At 52.4% G+C, this 20,760-nt stretch overlaps 1 protein-coding gene across 4 annotated transcripts; it reads left to right on the forward strand.

Moving 5' to 3' along the window:
- Window positions 1-1,920: 1,920 nt before the first annotated feature.
- On the forward strand, window positions 1,921-20,289 carry MTCH1 (mitochondrial carrier 1). 4 transcript variants are annotated; one of them, XM_005553137.3, is made up of 12 exons: window positions 1,921-2,248; window positions 6,716-6,800; window positions 9,825-9,931; window positions 10,275-10,352; window positions 10,740-10,797; window positions 11,171-11,222; window positions 12,766-12,825; window positions 15,685-15,829; window positions 17,746-17,793; window positions 17,967-18,034; window positions 18,319-18,394; window positions 19,456-20,289. In XM_005553137.3, the coding sequence occupies exons 1-12, from the start codon at window positions 1,928-1,930 to the stop codon at window positions 19,525-19,527; spliced, it is 1,170 nt and encodes a 389-aa protein (XP_005553194.1). In that variant the 5' UTR covers window positions 1,921-1,927; the 3' UTR covers window positions 19,528-20,289. The 4 variants fall into 4 exon arrangements, with proteins under 4 accessions (XP_005553194.1, XP_005553195.1, XP_073894286.1 ...); XM_005553138.3 differs by having other exon boundaries at window positions 15,685-15,778; XM_074038185.1 differs by having other exon boundaries at window positions 1,954-2,294.
- Window positions 20,290-20,760: the final 471 nt, after the last annotated feature.

Genomic DNA, 20,760 nt, shown 5'->3' on the forward strand with positions numbered 1-20,760 from the left:
TGAGCCCTGAGTTGTAGAAATACAGTCATCATGCAGTTTAACATTTGCTTCTGCTTGGTACCCTGTGGGTCTAACTGGTTTAGCTGATCTATTTTCCTTCAGTTTCTTCACTTGGAGAAATTGTTCGATCATTTAGAAATACTTTACTGAACTTGTACTATGTGTATAGTCCTATATCTGGTGCTGTGGAAGATACAAAACAATGCAAGACAACACACAAGTTGCTGCTTCACATGAAACTACAGTCTGAAAGGGCCAAATACAGTATAGGCCCAAAGTTAGGTGACCATGTAAGGCACAGTAAAAGGCTCAACGGTGAACAGCCAAGTTCAGAAGGAAAAACAGACAGCTGGAGAAAAACCGGGACGAAAAGCCCAAAGAAGGAAAAGGTTCCTGTGAGGAAGTTTCAGAAGGATGGGGAAGTAAATCATCCTCCCCTACTCCCACCCCCAAACTAAAACCTATCGCCTCTTCTTGGTAGAGAGTTAGTGTGGCACTAGGAATTTGACTTTCAGGTCCTTATTGAGAAAGCTAAATCAGAACCTAGGCAAAAGGAAGTCATTTAAGGTGCTCCTGGGGGATGTTCGATGAAAATTGTGTTTGATGGAGAAAACACAGCAAGTTGAAAGGGCAGGCTTTGCAAGTGATTTCACTAGGACAAGCCTGGGTTAGGGAGGCCAAGGCGAGGGAGACAGGGAGTGTGGCATGCTTTGAACGTGGAAAGTGCATAGTGTTCATTATCAAGAGTGGGAAAAGGGGAGGTAGCTTTTTAGGAGGTAAGGCAGGGAGTCAGAAAGGACAGACTGGGAAACCTGGACTAACAGGAAAAGTGGCCAGAAGGCAGGTGTCTCACAATAAACTGGCTATAGGGTAAGTACAGACAAAGGGACCAGGTCTTCCATTGCTGTGTCCCTGCACACTCTAGGATTCATTCAAACAGAAACTTTTATTGCGAACCCCCACAACTATCAAGGTTCTGTTGTAGGTATTGTTGCAGGGTGTAATGCACGCTTACAAACAGGAACAGGGCACTTGCTGTCCTATCTTCCTCGCAGGGTTCTTGTGAGGATTACACTTGAATCAACACGTGTAAAGCATTTTAAAAAGTGCCTGTCACACAGTTCCTGCAAATTAAGGTCTAGTTATGATTATTCACTTGTATTAACTAAGAATCAACTACAGGCGCCCAGTAGTGCCTGCGTGTGCTCACACCGAGGGACTCACTAAAACCCTCAGGATCTAGTGAGGGAGACACTCAAATACTTTAGAGAAAAACAAATTTTACAACCACGGACTCTGAGGAAGGCGTGCGAAGGCTCCACAGTTGGGGAGGGTGCCCACAGTCGCCGAGGGGACATCTGGATTTGCTCTGGTGGGGAGAGCATTCCTGGCAGGGGAGATGGGAAAGGGGTCGGACAAAGAGGCTGGGGCCGCGGAGGGGCTCGGGTTCGGGCTCGGGGTCGTTCTGCAGCAGGAGATTCAGCTCGCGCAGAGTTCCACGCAGGCCGCGGCGACTGGGATCTGGGCCGCAAAGGGGCGGGCAGAGAACTACAGAGAAAAATCCCGAAGCCAGGGAGGGGGCTTGGAAGCGCCTCAGACCATATTGGGGACGTCTGGCAGCCGGAGGCACCGAACCCCGCCCCCGCGTGCTCTGGGCCTCCCGGGGGAGCGCCCCGGCCTGCGACAGCCGCCACAGCTCCCGAGCCCGGGGACCCGGCTGCCCGCCACCATTGATCCCCGGCCCGCAACCCAGTGTCCTGCTAGGCCCCCACCGGCCCGGGGGCCACATCCGGCGTGTCCCACCCGCCGCGCCACGCTCCCGGGCTCCCCCGCGGCCGAGAGTGGTGCACCCCGGCCCTGCCCCCTGACGCCGGCGAGGGGCGCGGCCTCCGTCACGTGACAGGGAGTGACCTCGCCGCCGGGTGCCATGGGAGCTTTGGACCCGGAAGTGGCGCCCTGGGCTCGCGGCGGTGCCGCGGGGATGGCGGGAGCCGGAGCTGGAGCCGGAGCTCGCGGCGGAGCGGCGGCGGGGGTCGAGGCCCGAGCTCGCGATCCACCGCCCGCGCACCGCGCACATCCTCGCCACCCTCGGCCTGCGGCTCAGCCCTCGGCCCGCAGGATGGACGGCGGGTCAGGGGGCCTGGGGTCTGGGGACAACGCCCCGACCACTGAGGCTCTTTTCGTGGCACTGGGCGCGGGCGTGACGGCGCTCAGTCATCCCCTGCTCTACGTGAAGCTGCTCATCCAGGTGGGGGACCAGAGGCGCCGTAGGGAGATGAGAGACTGATGTGAAGGTGACAGGCCAGGATTTGGAGGATTGGGGCGGGGAGTCAATGGCGACGGATTTTGGGAGAGGGGTGGGGACGGCGGGTTTGGGGCGCCGAAGTGGGTGGGAGGGGAGGGAAGCCGTGTGGGAACGCAGAGGTCACGGGTTTTAGAATGCAGAAAGGGTTAGAGTAATAGCGGATTTGGGAGAGGGTGGAAGGAACAAGCGATTTGGGGGGTGCCAAGGAGGGGGCGATGGTCTGGAAAAACATATTTGGGAAGTAAAGGAGTGGGGACGATGGACTTGGGATAGGGAAGGGAACGAATTTGGGATGAGGGAAGAAGCAACATAATTGGGGGAGGGGCGAGAAGTTTGGGTGAAGAGATGGGGAGGAAGGTTGGGGGCCCGGGCGAAGTGTTTAGAGGCTGAGGAGCACATATTTGGGGTAGAGGGGAACGGGGGCTCTGGATTTGGTAGAGATGGATGTAAAACGTCGTGGGGTGGGGACAAAGTGGGCACCAGGGCCAGAAATTTAGGAGGGAAAGAAGGACACCAGACTGGGGGTGGACAGAGAAGACAGGTCTTGGGTTTCATTGTGATTTAATTTGGTGGGAGAGTGCGAAGGCAAAGAATTTTGCAGGGGAATGCTATCGGTTTACCGGAGATGGGGGCTCTGGATTTGATGGCGACGACAGATTTGGTAGGAGGAGGGGACAGGGTGACGCGTATGGGGGGAGGGGAACAGATAGGGCCAGCATTGGGGGAGGGGCGTGGCAGCGATTTGTCTAGAGAGGGAAGCTAGGAGCAGGCTTTAAGCGGGGAAGGGGATGACGCATTTGGAGGAGGAAATGGAAGTCAATAGTTGGGGTCAGAGAGGAATCACAGTGCTTGTATCTGGGCAGATGAGGAGAAGGAGGATGGGAGTATTGAAATTGGGCAGAAGGGACAGTGGAGACATAGGTGGCAGGATAGGTAGGGATTACCAGAAATTGAGACCGAGGTAGGGATGTCTCTAGAACGGAGGGATGCATGGGCACTTGGCAGATTTGGTGGTGGCCAGCAATGCGGAACAGATGAAGTGTGCTGCTTGAGAGGAGTGAGCTGGAATGAAGGGCGTGTGGAGGTGTGAGAATTAGGTGGGTGTGGCTGGGATGGGTACAGTTTTGATGGGGGTCATTAGGCCAGAATGTTCCAGTTAAGAAGAGTGGGAGGAGGAAGGTTAAAAATTGAAGTGGAGACCCATCCAAGATTTCAGTTGAGGCAGGTGGGTGTCAGATTTTACCATCTCTGTAATTGAACTGAGAGAATGCAAAATACAACTGGAATGAGAAGGCCTTGAGAATGAGAGTAGTTGAAATCTGGGATCTGAGGAATGGTAATAGATTTGTGGGTGTGACCAGGAATATGACAAGGAATGAGGAGATTCAGTCAGGGGCATCAAGGTGCCTGACTAGACCCTAATTGTGACAGATTTGAAAACTGTTGATGGCGGAAGGTGTAGACCAAGACTGGCATTTGGTTGTGATTTGGAAATGAGGGCTGTCTTACAGGGGTAAGATTGTATTTACAGCAGTTGAACTCGAAGTTTGGGAGATAAATTGGTGCTTTGGAACTGGTGGGACCTGAGAAGTGAGGGTTCTGGAAACTGATGGAATGAGACTGAGGGCTAGGAGTTTAGGGTACAGGTGGGAGAGTCTGTGGAGTGAAGGATGCTAGAGCACAAGGGCTCAATGTGAGGGAAATGAAGAAGTGTCTTCATCATTTGGACAACGGCGGATCTGGTTTGAAGGAACATTGAAATAAGGGTGGTTTGGGAAGGGAATGGGGTAATGAAGGACTCTAAAGCATGAGAAGAACTAGATGGTGGGCAGGTAAGGATGGATGAGCCCCATTGAAGGACCAGAGAGGTGCCTGTCTGATTTGGACCCCGTTGGTGTTGAGTGTAACATATATTAAGGTAAGATCTTCAATGGGTATAGCTTGGGAATCAGAGTAATATCTTGCAGAAAGGCAAATTACTGGGAGTGGAGGTGTCAGGAGTGGAGTGACAGATTGGGGATTAGGTACATAAGAATGCAGTGCCTTACATCAGGGCATGTGGCTGTCAGTTGGGAGCTGAAGATTTTTTTTTTTTTTTTTTTTTTTTTTTTTTTTTTTGAGACGGAGTCTCGCTCTGTTGCCCAGGCTGGAGTGCAGTGGCCGGATCTCAGCTCACTGCAAGCTCCGCCTCCCGGGTTCGGGCCATTCTCCTGTCTCAGCCTCCTGAGTAGCTGGGACTACAGGCGCCCGCCACCTCGCCCGGCTAGTTTTTTGTATTTTTTAGTAGAGACGGGGTTTCACCGTGTTAGCCAGGATGGTCTCGATCTCCTGACCTAGTGATCCACCCGTCTCGGCCTCCCAAAGTGCTGGGATTACAGGCTTGAGCCACCGTGCCCGGCCCGGGAGCTGAAGATTTTAAGATGACAGACTGTCCCTGCTGGTATCTGATACAGGGCCACAGCATTTGCCATAGTTAGGACTGGGTTAACAGATTTGAGGATGGAATTGGGTTTAATGACTTGGGAACAAATAATTAAAACTTGAAGGCGAGAGGAATGCGGATGAGATACAGCCAGCGTGCCTATGATAACCCAATAGAAGTGAAGAAAGTAGATTCAACAGATTTGGGAGCCATGGGGATATGGGATAATGTTACAGATTTAAGGATGAAATTGGGGTCAGTGGGATTCCCAAATAGTGTTGACTAAACTGGGTAAGGACGGCAAAAGAGCAGTGATGGCGATTTGGAGTGGAGGTATAAAGGAGTACCATCTGTATTTAAGAGAACACAGATCAAGACAGAACTTAACTCAGAACTACTGTGGAGCTTTTAACCTAGAAGGGAAAAGGTCTAGAAGGAAAGTACTCACTGCCTGGGTCAGCTGACTCACCCCTTTCCTCCTTTAGCTCCACTAGGTCAAAATTTTTTTCTTTTAAAGACAGTCCCCATCATAGAGGAGTTTTTAAATTTACAATCATTGATCTGTTAGGCATCTCAGAATCACATCCATAGGAGATAGCCTGAACTTTCAAAAGCACTTGCTTGATAAAGGCAAAAGGGGACAGGGGTGATCCCAGAAAGCGTTGGAAGCATACCTAATCCAGTTTACAAGGTAGCACTTTCAAACCTGCCACTTCTAGCGCCTCCCACAGCTGCAGGTCAAATCCCCTCCCACATCTCAGAGGAATCACTCTGGTCCATGGGCCCAGCTGGCCTGCTTAGATGGCACAGCGCTGGTATCCTGGCCCCTTGCCAAGGGAGGAAGGGGCCTTCTCACTCCCCACCTAGGTGCTGGTCTCCTTGGCACCTTGCCTCCTCCCTGGCATCAGGGGCTCTCACCCCTCGACAGGGACTTCCTCCTCCTCCTCCTCCTCACATGGATATGGATGGTCCTTCACCCACCCATGGGTTTAATAAATATTGCAGGCCAGGCACAGTGGCTCACACCTGTAATCCCAGCACTTAGGGAGGCCAAGGCAAGTGGATCACCTGAGGTCGGGAGTTCGAGACCAGCCTGACCAACATGGAGAAACCCCGTCTGTACTAAAAATATAAAAAATTAGCCGGATATGGTGGCGGGTGCCTGTAATCCCAGCTACTCGGGAGGCTGAGGTAGGAGAATCATTTGAAACCGGGAGGCGGAGGTTGTGGTGAGGCGAGAGCATGCCATTGCACTCCAGCCTAGGCAACAAGAGCTAAACTCTGTCTCAAAAATAAATAAACAAATACATAAATAAACATTTCAGATATAAGAAGCATCTGTACAGCAAGAACTGTCATAGCCCTTCAGAAATGAGGGGGTCATTTTTTCACAGGGATGTAGGGTGATTGAGGAGAGAACGCAGCTGAGGATGTGTTTGAGGAGCACCTGGAATTTGAGGTAATAGTTTGCTAAGCCTGGGAATGGGAGGAATAGACGTGGAGGTGTCTGCAGTAGATTTGGTAAGAAATTTGAGTTTGGCGTGCACTTTGGAATGGACGACTTAATGGCTGACCTGTCTGAGGTTTGGGTATGATGTGTTTTCTTATTGCCACATTTGGAATTGAGGTTGGGGTGAAGTTTTTCATTGGGAGATGAGAATAACTGAGATTTGTTCTGAGATGGGAGTAGCGTTTGAAGTACATACAGATGTTTCTACTGGGAATATCTGGGATTTGAATATAAGAATGTTGGGGTGTGGGTGTGACTTGGACTGTGGTTGGGCAGTGTCTGGGACCAGGCATTTCTGTTCATTGGGAGATTACGTGCTGCCTGTGGTTAGAGACACTGACGAGCTTTCTGGTGTTTTGATGGGGAAAACACGAACAAGAGCCACATTAGAATTTGTGGGAGAAGAGGGCAAAGGGGACAGGAGGTGTGAGGAGAGGTGGTGAGGCTGAACGTCCCTTTGTCTTTGTTCATTCTGAAGGTGGGTCATGAGCCGATGCCCCCCACCCTTGGGACCAATGTGCTGGGGAGGAAGGTCCTCTATCTGCCGAGCTTCTTCACCTACGGTGAGTGTGCCTCCCGAGCAGGAAAGCCCACGCCAACAGAAAAGAGGCCTCAAGTGGGGAGCAGGACCAGCTGGCCCTGGGGAACCCACCGCGCAGCACGGCATGCAGAACCCAGAGCTGGCACAGAGGAGGGGATCTAAGCATGTCCAGAGAGGGCATGGTGTCGGGGTGGGAGCAGGTGAACCATACAGCTTTCGTCCAGCTCCTCTGCCGGTACTGCCAGCTGCCAGCCCAGACAGTAGGAGGGGACAGACACAGGTGCCTGAGAGAGGACACTGGTCCCTGTTATTTCTGTTGCCCCGGGTTGTGCCTGGAACAGGCGTGGGGGTGATTTCCTTTTGCCCTGTGAGCAGCCTGGCCCTGCTACTCCAGTAGAAGGCCTGTGGGGCTCCTCCTGCGTTCTTTTCTTTCATCCCACCTGGGTGTCTTGTTTCCCCTGCATTCCTCAGGCAGTGAGTGGTGCTCACTCGCTCTGGTGTCTCCATCTGTTGGTTACAGAATGGTGTGCAGTGAATTGCAGCTTCACTTCTGTGTGCTGCGTGAGCTTGGGCGGGCCACTTACCTGCTGTGGCCCGGCTGCACCCCTTGTCTGCAAAGTAAGGTCAGCTTCTCCTGCCCAGGCCTTCCTGCAGGCTCCCCATCTGTCATCAAGAAGCCCACCTTGCTGCCTCTGCTGCCCATCCCCTGGCCCACAGGTGCCGGCTGGCCAGGGCCTTGTCATGTTCCTCTCCCAGTCCCCACCCTCACCAGATGACCATGATGAGGACCTTCTTTAAACGTGCCCTTTCTCTCCATGTTCACAGCTGGAGTTCCATTCCAGGCGAGTCCCCTCAAGTTTCCTGCACCTCTGCTCTTACCTGAGAATGTTCTCCAGAATCTATCTTTCTGTTGAGTAACTTGGGGCTTGGCCTCTGTGTTACCTTTTCCACTTCACATGCTGTTGGCAGAATTGGGTGTCATATTTCTCTTCCAGTTTTGTCCCTGTGTTGTTGAGTGCAGAGTCTAGGGCCAGGTGGAATGTGTCATCTTGTGAGGAAATGTGTTTGTGTTGTTTTTTACTTAAAACTTGTCAGCGTAGTGGAGTGGGGAATAACAGAAGTAGGAAGGCACCCTACCATTGCGTAGTGAGGCAGTATACAGAGAGGTAAGGCAGCCCAGGTGGAGGGCTGCGGCCCTGCACGGGGCCTTCTCTGGATCTGGTTGCACCTGCTATGTTCTGAGAGGTGAGATTAGAGCCCAGATCATCTCTATTCATGTGACACAGCCATTCCCAAAAGGACACAGAGCAGAGGGAACTTGACCCTCATCTTACTGCCTCTTGTGAGGATGAGCAGAGTTCTGAGGTGTGCCCCCAGCCTTGTTTATATAAGTGTAGCTTTAATCTAGGGGTGAGCAGATGTCCGTTGGGGATCTCCGGACACTAGGCCTACTTTGGAGTCAGGGAGGGGACCCGCCATTTGGCTCTCTGGTACAGCGTGGACAGTGTCTGCTCCTCTACTTGTCATGGCTGAAAGTACTGCAGCTGTCGTGACATTCTCTGGTATAGAAGAAAGAACTTCCCAGAGGGTTTCCAGGCACTGCAGAAAGACCCGGAATGAGGGGGGCCCTGGCCAGCCTGAGGCCTTAGGACCCACAGAGGCCCCTGCAGGCACGCCTCTCTCCGCTCTCCCTTGTTCCCCAGGCCCCTCGGAAATGGAGAGAAATGAAGGTCCTTATTCCATTTTTTTACAGGTGGCCAGATGGAAGAGGGTAGATGTTTTGCTCAGGATCACACACAGAGGTCCTGAGGCTCCCTCTCCTCTCTAGGATCCACCCTCCCCCAAAGCAAATTTTCCTCTGTCTGTTCAGTCTGTGAAGTAGGGCACCTTGCCAAGTCACCCAGCATCCCCTCCCTTCCTCCTCCTCTCTTTCCAGCCCACCCCCATCTCAGGAAATCACATATACAGGTAACAGGTGTTCTCAGCCTCGTGAAAAACCCATGCTAGCTGTGACATTGAATTGCTGGGCTAGCAGACATCTGGGAGGAGCAAAAGGCAGATTTGCTTCTTCCTGCCTCTGCGCGGTGCCAGAGAGCTAAAGTCATGGTCTAAAAGAGGGAGCATGCTGTCTGAGAGAATGTTCTGCTAGCTTCCAGATGCACAGGTTTATAAAAATACCACCCTGCCATTTAAAACATGTTTAAAGTGTTGATAGAAAACAATGAATCGTATCCTTAGAAAGAGAGACCCTAGTGAAAGAAACACTAACTCACATAGGTAGGGTCTAGCTTCCATAACATTTAAGTTTATTCTGTGGAATTGTTCATTGGTACTTCTGTTTTAGTTACTTCTCCATAGACTTGTTTTTCCCTTGACTAATAAATGCCAACAGGTGCCAGGTGGTATCCTGGGTGTAGCACAGTAACAGGGTGGAGACTACCCGGGCCGTCGCGTGTGCAGGGGGCGTTCTTGAGCCTGCCTTCCGGGAGCCCTTCCTTTTCCTTTTTCCCTCCTTTAGGTTGCAGACTTCATCATTCCCCGTGGGCAGTTTCTCTGTGTTTCCTATTTTCTTTTCGTCAAGAAAAACATAACTTTTAAGCAACAGAATTGTTTTCTGTGTTGCAGCATTTAAGTTGCTGAGTTGAGAAATCACGACTGAGTTTGCCAAGTAGAGTTTTTAAAGCAAAAAGAGAAAGAAAGAAAAGAGAGAGAGAGAGGGAGAGAGGAAGGGGGAGGGAGAGAAAATGGAAGGAAGGAAAGGAAAGGAAAGGGAAAAGAAAGGGAAGGGAAAGGGAAGGGAAGGAAGGAAAATGTATGAACTTGTTTGTTAGAAATAGATTTTGAGGCTTTTACTAAAAGAAATGGGCTAGAAGACATTTGGGGGTTAGGGCCTGACCGCTTCCAGGTCCTGGACAGATGCTCCCTTCTGTGCCTGTAGTCAGCAGTTACCTGAGGGACAAGCCGAGCCTGGTCTGGGTGTGTGTGACCCAGGAGTGGGTGCCCCTGAACTGGGTGTAACTCCTCTACCACCTCTGTTTTCTTACAGCCAAGTACATTGTGCAAGTGGATGGTAAGATAGGGCTGTTCCGAGGCCTGAGTCCCCGGCTGATGTCCAACGCCCTTTCCACTGTGACTCGGGGTAGCATGAAGAAGGTGAGCCCACACAAAACCAGAAACAGTGGCCTGAGGTTTCCTCATACTCCCAACCACTCCTGCAGCAGCCAGTTACCCTGGTCCTGCCTCCTTCTTCCCAGACCGTTGGAAGCCCCATGGGAGAGCTCCCACCCCACAGGTCTGCTTTCCCACAGCTGTGACACCAGATGGTGGCTTTCTTTTTCCCCCACGCTCCAGACCTGACCTGGAGGTCACCTGAGGTGGGCCCAGCCAATAGACACTGCAGAGGAAATATTTGGAGCTGGTTCCTGCCACCCGAGTCCCCGAAGAGTTCCATGGAAGAGGCGTAGCTGAACTTGGTTCTTTCCCTTCCCTGTTTCAGGTTTTCCCTCCAGATGAGATTGAGCAGGTTTCCAACAAGGATGATATGAAGACTTCCCTGAAGAAAGTTGTGAAGGAGGTGGGTGTTGAGAGTTGGAGAGGGAGAGGCGTGTGGCGGGGAGCCTAATGATATCTCACCCCCAAGTTGGGCAGGTCATTGACAAGTGGAAGAGTTGGGTCCTCGTGCATGCATGGGTGGGATGGTAAGGGAAGGAGCCCTGGCCTGGGTGCGCAGGGAACCCCGGAAAGCCTTCTCAGCCATTGTTGGGCCTAGCCTGGGACCCGGCAGCACTCCTGGGTGGGGGACTGGGGAGTGGGGCAACAGGTGGAGCCATCCTTGGCAGACCGACCCCACGTGCAGTCCCTGGGACGGGTTTCTCCCTCCCAAGCACTTGTAGCTCCCCTCGAGGGCCAGTTCCAGAGACAGGCCGCGGGTGGCGAGTCCCCACCCCATGCTCTCTTCCAGACCTCCTACGAGATGATGATGCAGTGTGTGTCCCGCATGTTGGCCCACCCCCTGCACGGTAAGCCCCCCCTTCCCCGAGACTCTCTAAGCCGGGGTGGGGACGTGGGGTGGGGGCGCCCCCTCGTGGACTGTAGATAGACAGTCTTAGACCGGTTGGGAAGTGGTAGTGGGGTGGGAGGTATTCTACTGGAACCCACCCCACTGAGGAGAGATTGGAATTCTTTCCAAAGGGAGGTGGGGCTCTTCCCAGGCAGAAGAAATGGGGCGCTGTGGTCATGGGATGTGACAGGGAACCCCAAAGTCCCCCTTCCTCTCCTGCTGTCTGAACAGGCCATGTTGTTCAGTGGCCACTCTGCACCCGGCACCCGGCGGCTGGGGCATCATGAGGTTTGGCCCACCACATCACCTGTGTGTGTTTTGTTTTTCCTCAGTCATCTCAATGCGCTGCATGGTCCAGTTTGTGGGACGGGAGGCCAAGTACAGGTGGGTAACTCTTGGGACAGGCAGAGTGGCCCTGTTACCTTTTCAGAGTCTGCCAGGGCAGGCTGTGCTGGGGTTGGTTGCTGCACCTTTTCTGCTCTAGTCCTGTGTGAGTTCAGCCTGCTGCCTGGCTTCTGAGGAATGCTGCAGTGGCTTCCATAGTCTGTCCAGGGGCATTTGCTCTTCTCCATCTCTTATCAAGGGCAGCCCTGGATGAGCCTGGATGCCTTTGCAGAGGGGTGAGTGGGATTGTAGTCAGCTTGGATGAGGATTTCTGGCACCAGAGCTGATTCTGCCACTTAGGACTGAGCTGGGGTCTCCTCTTGGACTCCCAAGGTAATGCTGTAATGATTTTTCCGGCCGTCATAGGCTGATAGCTCTTTTTATCCCCTGTGAAGAAGCCATCCACCCCATGGGCTTGGGGCTCATTCCTTCAACTGTGTACCAGACCTTCACCTAGATCTGCTGTGTGCAGCCCTGGGCAGGTGCCAGGGGCATATGTGTTGACAGAGGTGGGTCCTGGAGGCATGTGGCAGAAGGACACACCTGGGTTGCCCTTCCTCGCTTAAGATTCTCATTTCCTGAGGTCAGCGTTTTTTGCAGCCGTCCTTTGGGGCCACCACCCCAGGAAGCTCAGCTGCCATGGTGCCTCATTTTGGGGTCATTAATGGGAAATTGGCCCATTCCCCTAGACTGAAGTATGAGGTCAGTAGTTGGGACCAGGCGGGTATAATCTGGCAACCACTGTTTTGAGAGGTGGGGCCGGACCTGACAGGGCTGGGATGATCTGGGTCCAGGGCTACCCAGGGCTTTGCCTTCCACTGGCTTCCTCTGTTAGGTTGCCCCTTCCACCTGGGCTTTGTGCAGCCTCCATTCAGGACAAGCCAATTGTCATTTCCAGCCATAGGTCACAAAGGTTGTTATTGAGCTTCCTTGGCATTTCACGCCTAAGAATCCGCAGCCTGTCCTCTCATCTCTAACAGGGTGCAGTGGCCAGGGCATGAATCCCCGGCTCCCTGCTCAGGAGTGCCAGATGTCTTCTCCTAGGCTGGTTCCAGTGCCTCCTCCTGCAGGGCCCTGTATTCTTTCTCTGCCCTCTGGGAAAGTAATTCTCTCGGCTCACTACCGCCTTCTACTCTTACTCTCTTGGGCAGGCCTGTGGGCTCCTCTGGTGGAGTGTTGTTTAACCAGAGATAAGTGTGAGGGCCAGGTAAGAGAAGGGCCTGCCATCTCTGCAGCAGTGGCCGAAGTCGGGAGATGCATTCCTAAACTCCGATCTCACAGAAAACACCAGTATAGGACTGCTAGTGGGCTGCTCTCGTGGGTGGTTGGGCTTCCCCAGTCTCCGTGAACTGTGTAAACTCCTCCTCACCCCGACCAAGCGCTCTCTGTGCCTTTCTACTTGGTTCTTCCTGGTAATAATCCTCCCCACCCCACCAGGACTGGCTGGATCTGAGCAGAGCTCGGGGGCTCAGCCCCACACCAAGGGGTGGGCTTCCGGTAGGTGACTGCATGACCCTGTATCTCTGTCTTGTCTTCTTCACAGTGGTGTGCTGAGCTCCATTGGGAAAATTTTCAAAGAGGAAGGGCTGCTGGGATTCTTCGTGTACGTGAGTCTATATACCCCATAACTGGCTACGGGTCTGGCTCTGTTAACACATGTGTCCTCAACCTCTCAGACCACAGCTGCTGGCCTGGGACTAACCACGTGGCCCTGCCCTAGCCCAAGTGCTGTGGCCAGCTCTCTAGAGCTCCATGGTGTGTCCAGACTGCTTAGCCCTTTTCAGGCCACGGCTCATGTAAAAGTGGAACTGTGTGTCTAGTACATGGGGGAGATGAACTGATCAGCCCCACTGGGCCTCATCCAGCTGCGGTGGGTGTGGGGCTGGTCTTCGTGAGCTAAGTCACTGCATAGTCCTTGGCCTCACTGCTAAAACATGACTGAATATCTGACTTGGACTGAGGGTGGAGCTCTGGAAGCTCACAGGCTGACCACAGCCAGTGGATTCTGTTTGACATTGCTTTTCTGATAAATTAGTTGTTGACGTTGACATTTAAGGTATGTTGCACAAAATTCCACATTTCTAGCATCTCTTTGAAAAGTCAGAAAATCTTGTCCTGCTGGGTAGTTCTTTCTGTAGAGCAGCCATTGGCCAGGACCCAGGACCTGGTCCTTTGGCAGGGCACATGGTCTCCAAGGGCCACAGACACCCTGCACTTCGTCACCTCACGTCCAGTTTATTTCACCTCTAAATAAAGCGCATACTGAAAAGACTATGTTCAGAAAGAATAAAGCACAGACAGAACCCAGAAGCCAGGCTTGATGGCTGTTTTTTGATTTGCTGTTCTAAGGTCTAGGCAGTGACGTATATGCTGACAGGTACGTCACAAATGTGGTAGACACATGGTATACAGCAGTGTCCGCTGTACTAGACACAGGGCTCCATATTATTCGTAAGAAGTCTTTATATCATGGTTTTCCAGTTTGTCAGATGTTTTTTATTTATGGCCCCTTGTTTAACCAAGAAATGACTACTTGTAGGTGCATGTGCATGTATGTGTATATAATACAGAAATATATATACAGTTCTCAGCAGGAGATGATTTTGCTCCCCAGGGAACACTGGCAGTGTCCGGAGACATCTTGTAGTTGTCACAACTGGCATCTAGTGGGTAGAGGCCAGAGACGCTGCTAAACATCCTACAGTACACAGGACAACCCCGCAACAAAGACTGATTCAGCCTGGTGTGGTTGCTTGCATCTGTGATCCCAGTTACTCAGGATTAGTCTCAGTGGTTTCTGCAGCTGTCCGGAGGCCAAGGCAGGAGGATTACTTGAGGCCAGAAGTTCAAGACCAGCCTGAGCAACATAGCAAGACTTCTGTCTCTATAAAAATGTTTTTAAAAGTTAGCTGGGCGTGGAAGCACTCACCTGTAGTCCTAGCTACCTGGGAGGCTGAGATGGGAGGATGGCTTGAGCCCTGGAGTTGGAGACTGCAGTGAGCTGATTGCACCACTGCACTCCAGCCTGGGTGACAGAGTGAGACCCTGTCTCTTGGGGAGAAAAAAAAATTATTCAGCCCAAAATGTCAATAGTGCCAAGGTTGAGAAACTCTGATTTATATTCATGCACACATATATGTATGTATAAATATTTATACATATATATATTTGCGCATGTACCTGGTAACAAACCAACATTCGTGACATGCCTATCAGCATGTATGTCACTACCTAGACCTTAAAACGGCAAATCAAAAAACGACTCACCAAGCCTGGCTTCTGGGTTCTGTCTGTGCTTTATTCTTTCTGAACATAGTCTTTTCAGTATGCGCTTTCTTTATAGGTGAAGTAAGTTGGATGTGAGGTGACAAAGTGCAGGGCATCTGTGGCCCTCAGAGACCGTGTGCCCTGCCAAAGGGGTAGCCCCTGGGCCCCGGCCAATGGCTGCTCTACAGAAACAGCCACCCATCTTGAAACACTGCACATGACCACCTCTGGCATTTTTCACACTGCGTAGTTCTCTTCTGGTGTGTGAATAGGATTCCCACACAACAGATGCCTACTCTTTGGGTTCTTTTTCGCCATGTGATTTTGGAACAGGTGATATGCATACATGTTACAGTGCATAGAAAGCACCAAAGAGTATATAGCACATAGTCAATCTGAGCACAAGCAGGAACGACAAGATTAGAAATTGCATTCACAGAGGTTCATTTTATTAATACTCCTTATGGATGTATTACATATATTCTTTTGAGTTTTTCATATATTTTATAAGATTTTTTTTTTTTATTCAAAAATAATAATTCTGCTTTTCCTCCCAGGAGACAGCCATCCTTCTCCTGGAGAGCCTCCCAGGGCACTCCGTACCTAAACAAGCAAATACACTGAAAAACACACAAGAGGCATGTGGGACCCACTGACCTCAAACTGGCCTTTTACCCTCAGCACTGCATCTTGGGGAACCTTCCTTAGCAGTTTAAAGGCCATCACTTAAAAAGTTAGCCCTCATTGTAAATGCTTGCATAGAATCTTTTTGATAGAATATTTTCAGGGGCGAAGAGAACAGATGCATTGAGCAATGTGTCTTCTGGGAGTTGGTTAGGTAAAGAGGCCAGGAAAAAATTACCAACACGTCGACACTGTTGTTATCTGCATTTGGAAATTGCAAATTTGGCAGTATTCACATCTTGATCCCTGGCTTCTGTGGTTTGAAAACTGCTTGAGACTGTTAACTAATTTGCGGCATCCAAAGTGCCATAGAACACCTCCCCATGGGAAAGGAGCACTACCTTCCCAGTGTGCGTAGCTGCTGGCCCCTGCAGGCTTCCTTTCTAAGGCTGTGCCATTGGATATGCTAAGATTTTGAACTTGGAACATCCCTGCCTGCTTCCTGGGTGTGGAGCCCCCAGGGACTGCTCCTCTCCCTCTCCTGCTCATCTCTGCTTACCTTGTTTTTTAGTGGATTAATCCCTCACCTCCTGGGCGATGTGGTTTTCTTGTGGGGCTGTAACCTGCTGGCCCACTTCATCAATGCCTACCTGGTGGATGACAGCGTGAGTGACACCCCAGGGGGGCTGGGAAACGACCAGAATCCAGGTTCCCAGGTTGGTTGGAACAAGGACTTGTCCTTCTTTCCGTGTACTGCTGATGCCCAGGGTCTGGGACAAAGTCGAGGATTCTGGGGTTCTGAGCATCAGGCCCGGAGGGTGAGAGAGGACCTCTCATTGTCCCTGGGGTCATCTTTGTCTAAGGGGAGTATGGCCATGAGAGGCGAGATTCCAGATTAGTACCCAGACCTGGGAGGAATTAATGGAATGCTTGTCCCTGGGAAGCCTTAGAAACCAACCCCAGCTTATCTAAGGCTGCTCCGAGGCAGTGACCCAACTAGGGCTCAGGAAGTCAGAAGATAGACCAGCTAATAGCGAGCACCCTTTGACCATTGCATCACGTCTTTTGCTTTTCAAAACCCTTTTGTGAACATTGTGGCCTTTGATCTGACGGCATCCTAGTTGTGAAGGGAACAGGGCAGGTATAATGTTCCGTTTACCAACACAGAAATTGAGACCCAGAGATCACAAATTCTGGAGAACTCTGGGCTCTCCAGAGTCACTCAGCTAGAACTGACAGGGCTGGAATTAGATCCCTGGCCAGGCTAAGGGTACATTCCTCTGAGTTTTTTCAGATCGGCTAGGGAGTATACAGCCCAGGCTCACCCTCCTATTTTGTTAGCTGTGGTCTACACAGCCTAGTATACATAGACCTTTCAGCAGGTCAGGTCAGGCATAGGAAGGCCTGGTCCTTCTACACAGCACTAGTTGAAGAAGGCCGTCCAGGTACCTGAGGGGTGGACTGGTTCTGCCTGAACCAAGATAAGAGGTGGGGAGCAGCGATGGCTGGGGATCGCAGTGTCCAGACATTCTCACAGTGGGGATCGCCAGGCCCAGGAGGCTAGGAGGGCCTGGGGACCTGTCCGCCAGAATCGCCTGGGTGGGAAGGGGTTCATGTTCCACGTGTGTGTGTCTGGCACCTGTCTGTTCTGTGTGGTGAGGAGTGCCCCATCCCAGATGGGAGCCTCTGCTTGCAGGGAGACTGGCCACTTGATCTGGGCAGGTGAGTCTTAACTGGCCTTTCAGTGTAAGCAAATTAAAGTGGCTCCATAGAGACCCACCCCATCTACAATCACAGTGGCACATTCCTGCAGTTCTGCCTTTCTTGGGGGCCTTGTGGGTGGGTAAGCTGTGCTGTCACATACAGAGCAAGGGTGGCCGGGAGTGCACAGCTCAATGTTTCTCATCTAGGTGGGCAGCTGTCTGACCAGAGGCTGCTGTGCTTACATCAGCAATAACAGCAGTCAACAGATTTGTTTAAAGTGTGTTTAGAGTGCTTTTCTGTGTGTGGCTTAAAGGCTGAGATGAGGCTGCCGGGCTATCAAAGCCACTCAAGCAGACCTCTGAGCAAATCTCTGCCCAAGGCCCCAGGGCATCGATCTGGTGGGATGGCCGCTCCACAGGAAGCTGAGGCTGGGGGAGCCACCTTTCCTCACTAGGAGCTGTTTGCTTCAGCAAAGCAGGATTTGAGGAGTTGGGGTCTGAAGGGGGAAAAGCTTGCCGAGGTGGAGGTGGCAGTAAGCCTGGAGTTGCCCTCACCTCACCCCACAGGCCAGGATTTGCCTTTGGGTGTCAGGGTGCATGTGTGTCTTAGCGCCGACTGCGTGCCAAGCCCTGGATGTTGATCAGGCAGACACAGGTTCAGCCCTTGAGGCTCACAGTCTGGTGGGGTTGCACAGGCAGCGGCAGCTGATCCCTCTTACCGGGTGTCCTTCTCAGGACTCCCTTCAGTCCACTTAGCCTGCTTCTGCCCCCAGGCCTTCTCTGGGCAGTGACTGTGAGGCCCAACAGGAAAGGCATGTGTGGCGTGCTTGCGAGGAGCTGAGCACAGAGGGTGGGGTGAGGGCATGTGGATCTGAAGTCTGCGTCCTGAGGTGCCTGTGGCAAACCGCTCCTCCTTTCTGTCTCCTCAGTTCAGCCAGGCCCTGGCCATCCGGAGCTATACCAAGTTCGTGATGGGGGTAAGTCAAGCCAGCTGCCCTTCCTTCCCACTGCCTTGCGGACCCAAGTGGGGTCTAGGAGGCCAACCCTGGTAATGGCTGGAGGCAAGTCTTGGTACAGAGTGTTGGCGTGGTGTGTCTCTGCTTGCCAGGCTGGGGTGGGTTACTGGCACTCAGGCCTCTCTGGGTTTCAGATTGCAGTGAGCATGCTGACCTACCCCTTCCTGCTAGTCGGCGACCTCATGGCTGTGAACAACTGCGGGTAGGTGTGCGCCCTTCTACTTGTCACTCTACCTACCAAGGCTGTGGGGTGGGGGAGACCCAGCAAGCCCTTGCAGCACTCTGCCCCCTCCCACCTGCTCTGTGTATAGGCTCAGCCTGCCAGGCACCCTGGCTTCCGCTGGGATTTCCCAGCACTCCCTGGGGTGAACTATGGTGTCAGGGTGTGGACGGGTGGTAGCCCGAAGGCGTTCCTTCTTGAAGTGGCTTTCCCATGGCTGGCTGTCTCCCACTGTTCTCTGCATCTACACTCTCCTTCCTGGGCAGGCTGCAGGCTGGGCTTCCCCCTTACTCCCCGGTGTTCAAATCCTGGATTCACTGCTGGAAGTACCTGAGTGTGCAGGTGAGCAGGCACTGGACGGAGGAGGCCTTTCCTGTTCTTTGCCACATCCTTCAGCTGAAATGATTTTGTGGATGCTTCATTGCATGCAAAGATAAGTGGTTTCATGGAATCTAATATTGTGAGGAGACACTTGGTGTCTATAAGGCATTTAAGTTTTCATCTTACCTAATTTCAGAAAGGATTTGAGGTGGCTAAGTGTGGGTTTATTTTAAGATTAAACATCATACAAGACCTTTTCTTCTTTGAGTCTTAAAGACTCTTAGGATAAGGATAAGAGAACTCTGGCCCAGGTGGCAGGTGGCAAAGCCCAAGAACTGCTTCTCCTTCAAGTAACATGGGCTGAAAATTCGAGGGCTGTAACCAGTTGAGCTGAGTTCCTGGGTTGTTAGGGCAGCTGGCATTGGAGACCAACTCCTCCCTCCTGCAGGACATTCCTGGGCCCAGGAAAGCCTGTGGGTGGAGCTGGGCCACGGGGGGACCTGGCAGCAGTACCAGCCTTGGGTTCTCATGTTCTGTGCCGAAGCTACCTCTCCCTGGCTGGAGATCTTGGGCCCAGCAGTCAGGTCCAGGCTCTGGTCAAGGGCAGAACCTTGCCTTTTCCTGGCCTTGGTTTGCCTCGCAGTGAAATGGGGCAGTGGCCTGGAGGGAGCCAGAGCGCTGACTGGCCTCAAGGCTGAGAAGAGGACAGATGGGAGGGAAGCAGGGAGGAGAGCCACAGTTCTTCCCAGCGGCCCTGGTCAGTGTCAGTGTGTCTTGTCCTCCCTGTGAGCATTGAAAGAGTCCCAGACCACTTGGGCTCTGAAGCAAGAGGGGCAATGAGCCTCGTCTCTGGGCTCTCCTACAGAGTAGCCCCAAAGACACCCCTGGGCAGGACATGAACCGCTCCCGTCTGCTTCAACACAGGCAGATTCTGCCCTCCAGGGATGTAGGCCGAGGCTGTCCACCCCGGAGCTAGGTCTTTGAGCTCCTGGACCCTTCTTTGCCTGACACTGGCCTTCCTCTCGGAGGGACAAGGAAGCGTGGCCTCCCTTTCACTCACCCTCTTTTTCCTTCTGGTCCAGGGCCAGCTCTTCCGAGGCTCCAGCCTGCTTTTCCGCCGGGTTTCATCAGGATCATGCTTTGCCCTGGAGTAACCTGAATCATCTAAAAAACACGGTCTCAACCTGGCCACCGTGGGTGAGGCCTGACCACCTTGGGACACCTGCAAGACGACTCCAAACCAACAACAACCAGATGTGCTCCAGCCCAGCCGGGCTTCAGTTTCCATATTTGCCATGTGTCTGTCCAGATGTGGGGTTGGGCGGGGATGGGGCTGTACCCAGTGGATTGGGTCACCTGGCAGACCTGGGGAAGATGAGGCGAGGTGGGGAGTTGGGAGAATCCCCATACCTCCCAGATTTGCTGAGTCTGTCTTGTGCAAAGGGCCAGAGAATGGCTTATGGGGGCCCAGGTTGGATGGGGAAAGGCTAATGGGGTCAGACCCCACCCCCTCTACCCCTCCAGTCAGCCCAGCGCCCATCCTGCAGCTCAGCTGGGAGCATCATTCTCCTGCTTTGTACATAGGGCGTGATCCCCTGGCACATGGCCACCATCATGTCTAGGCCTATGCTAGGAGGCAAATGCCAGGCTCTGCCTGCGTTTTTCTCAACACTACTTTTCTGATATGAGGGCAGCACCTGCCTCTGAATGGGAAATCATGCGACGACTCGGAATGTGTCCTCCTCATCGAATGCTCACATGTTTAATGGTGATGCGTCGCGTACAGGATCTGGTTCCCTGTGCAGTTGTGAATACCCAGAGGTTGGGCAGATCAGTGTCTCCAGTCCCACCCAGTTTTAAAGTTCATGGTAAGATTTGACCCCATCTCCCGCAAATAAATGTATTGGTGATTTGGAGTTTTGTGGGGAGTCTCTTATTTTTGTAAGCTTAAAAATCTATCTATAGAGTCTGTCTTTCCAAGTCCTTCCTGTTGGTGTGAGAAGGGGCTGTAAAGAGGCAGGGCAGGGGGCTGCCCGATTGGAGATGTAGGTACCAGAGCTTGGTGTAGCTCAGTCTCCGGGGAGACACCGGGTGATGAGGCTGGGGTGTCAGTTTCCACAGCAGCAACCAGTGCGCAGGTCTGTTGCCAGGGAGACAGGCCTTTCAGAAAGTGTTCCACCCACACCCCTGACTGTCATATCTTAGCACTGTTCAAGGATGACGTATCTTCAGGTTTTACGAAGTGTCACTTGGTATAGTGGCCACGGTTACATTAGAACGGGCAGACCTCCCTTCCATCGAATGGTTTTTGCCCAGCACTGGGGTCTGTAAGCAGACAAAGCTTACACATATTTTGAGGCCCAGCTAGGTTCCCCCAGGTATTTCTC

This window comes from Macaca fascicularis, chromosome 4 (genome assembly GCF_037993035.2).
Source record: "Macaca fascicularis isolate 582-1 chromosome 4, T2T-MFA8v1.1".
Lineage (NCBI taxonomy): Eukaryota > Metazoa > Chordata > Mammalia > Primates > Cercopithecidae > Macaca > Macaca fascicularis.

Excerpts from the sequence above, each read along its gene's own strand:
- MTCH1 (XM_005553137.3), top strand. The coding sequence starts at position 1,928 with ATGGGAGCTTTGGACCCGGAAGTGGCGCCCTGGGCTCGCGGCGGTGCC. Across the intron at positions 10,798-11,170 it reads GTTGGCCCACCCCCTGCACG|TCATCTCAATGCGCTGCATG; the intron begins GTAAGCCCCCCC and ends GTTTTTCCTCAG. Across the intron at positions 18,395-19,455 it reads GGAAGTACCTGAGTGTGCAG|GGCCAGCTCTTCCGAGGCTC; the intron begins GTGAGCAGGCAC and ends CTTCTGGTCCAG.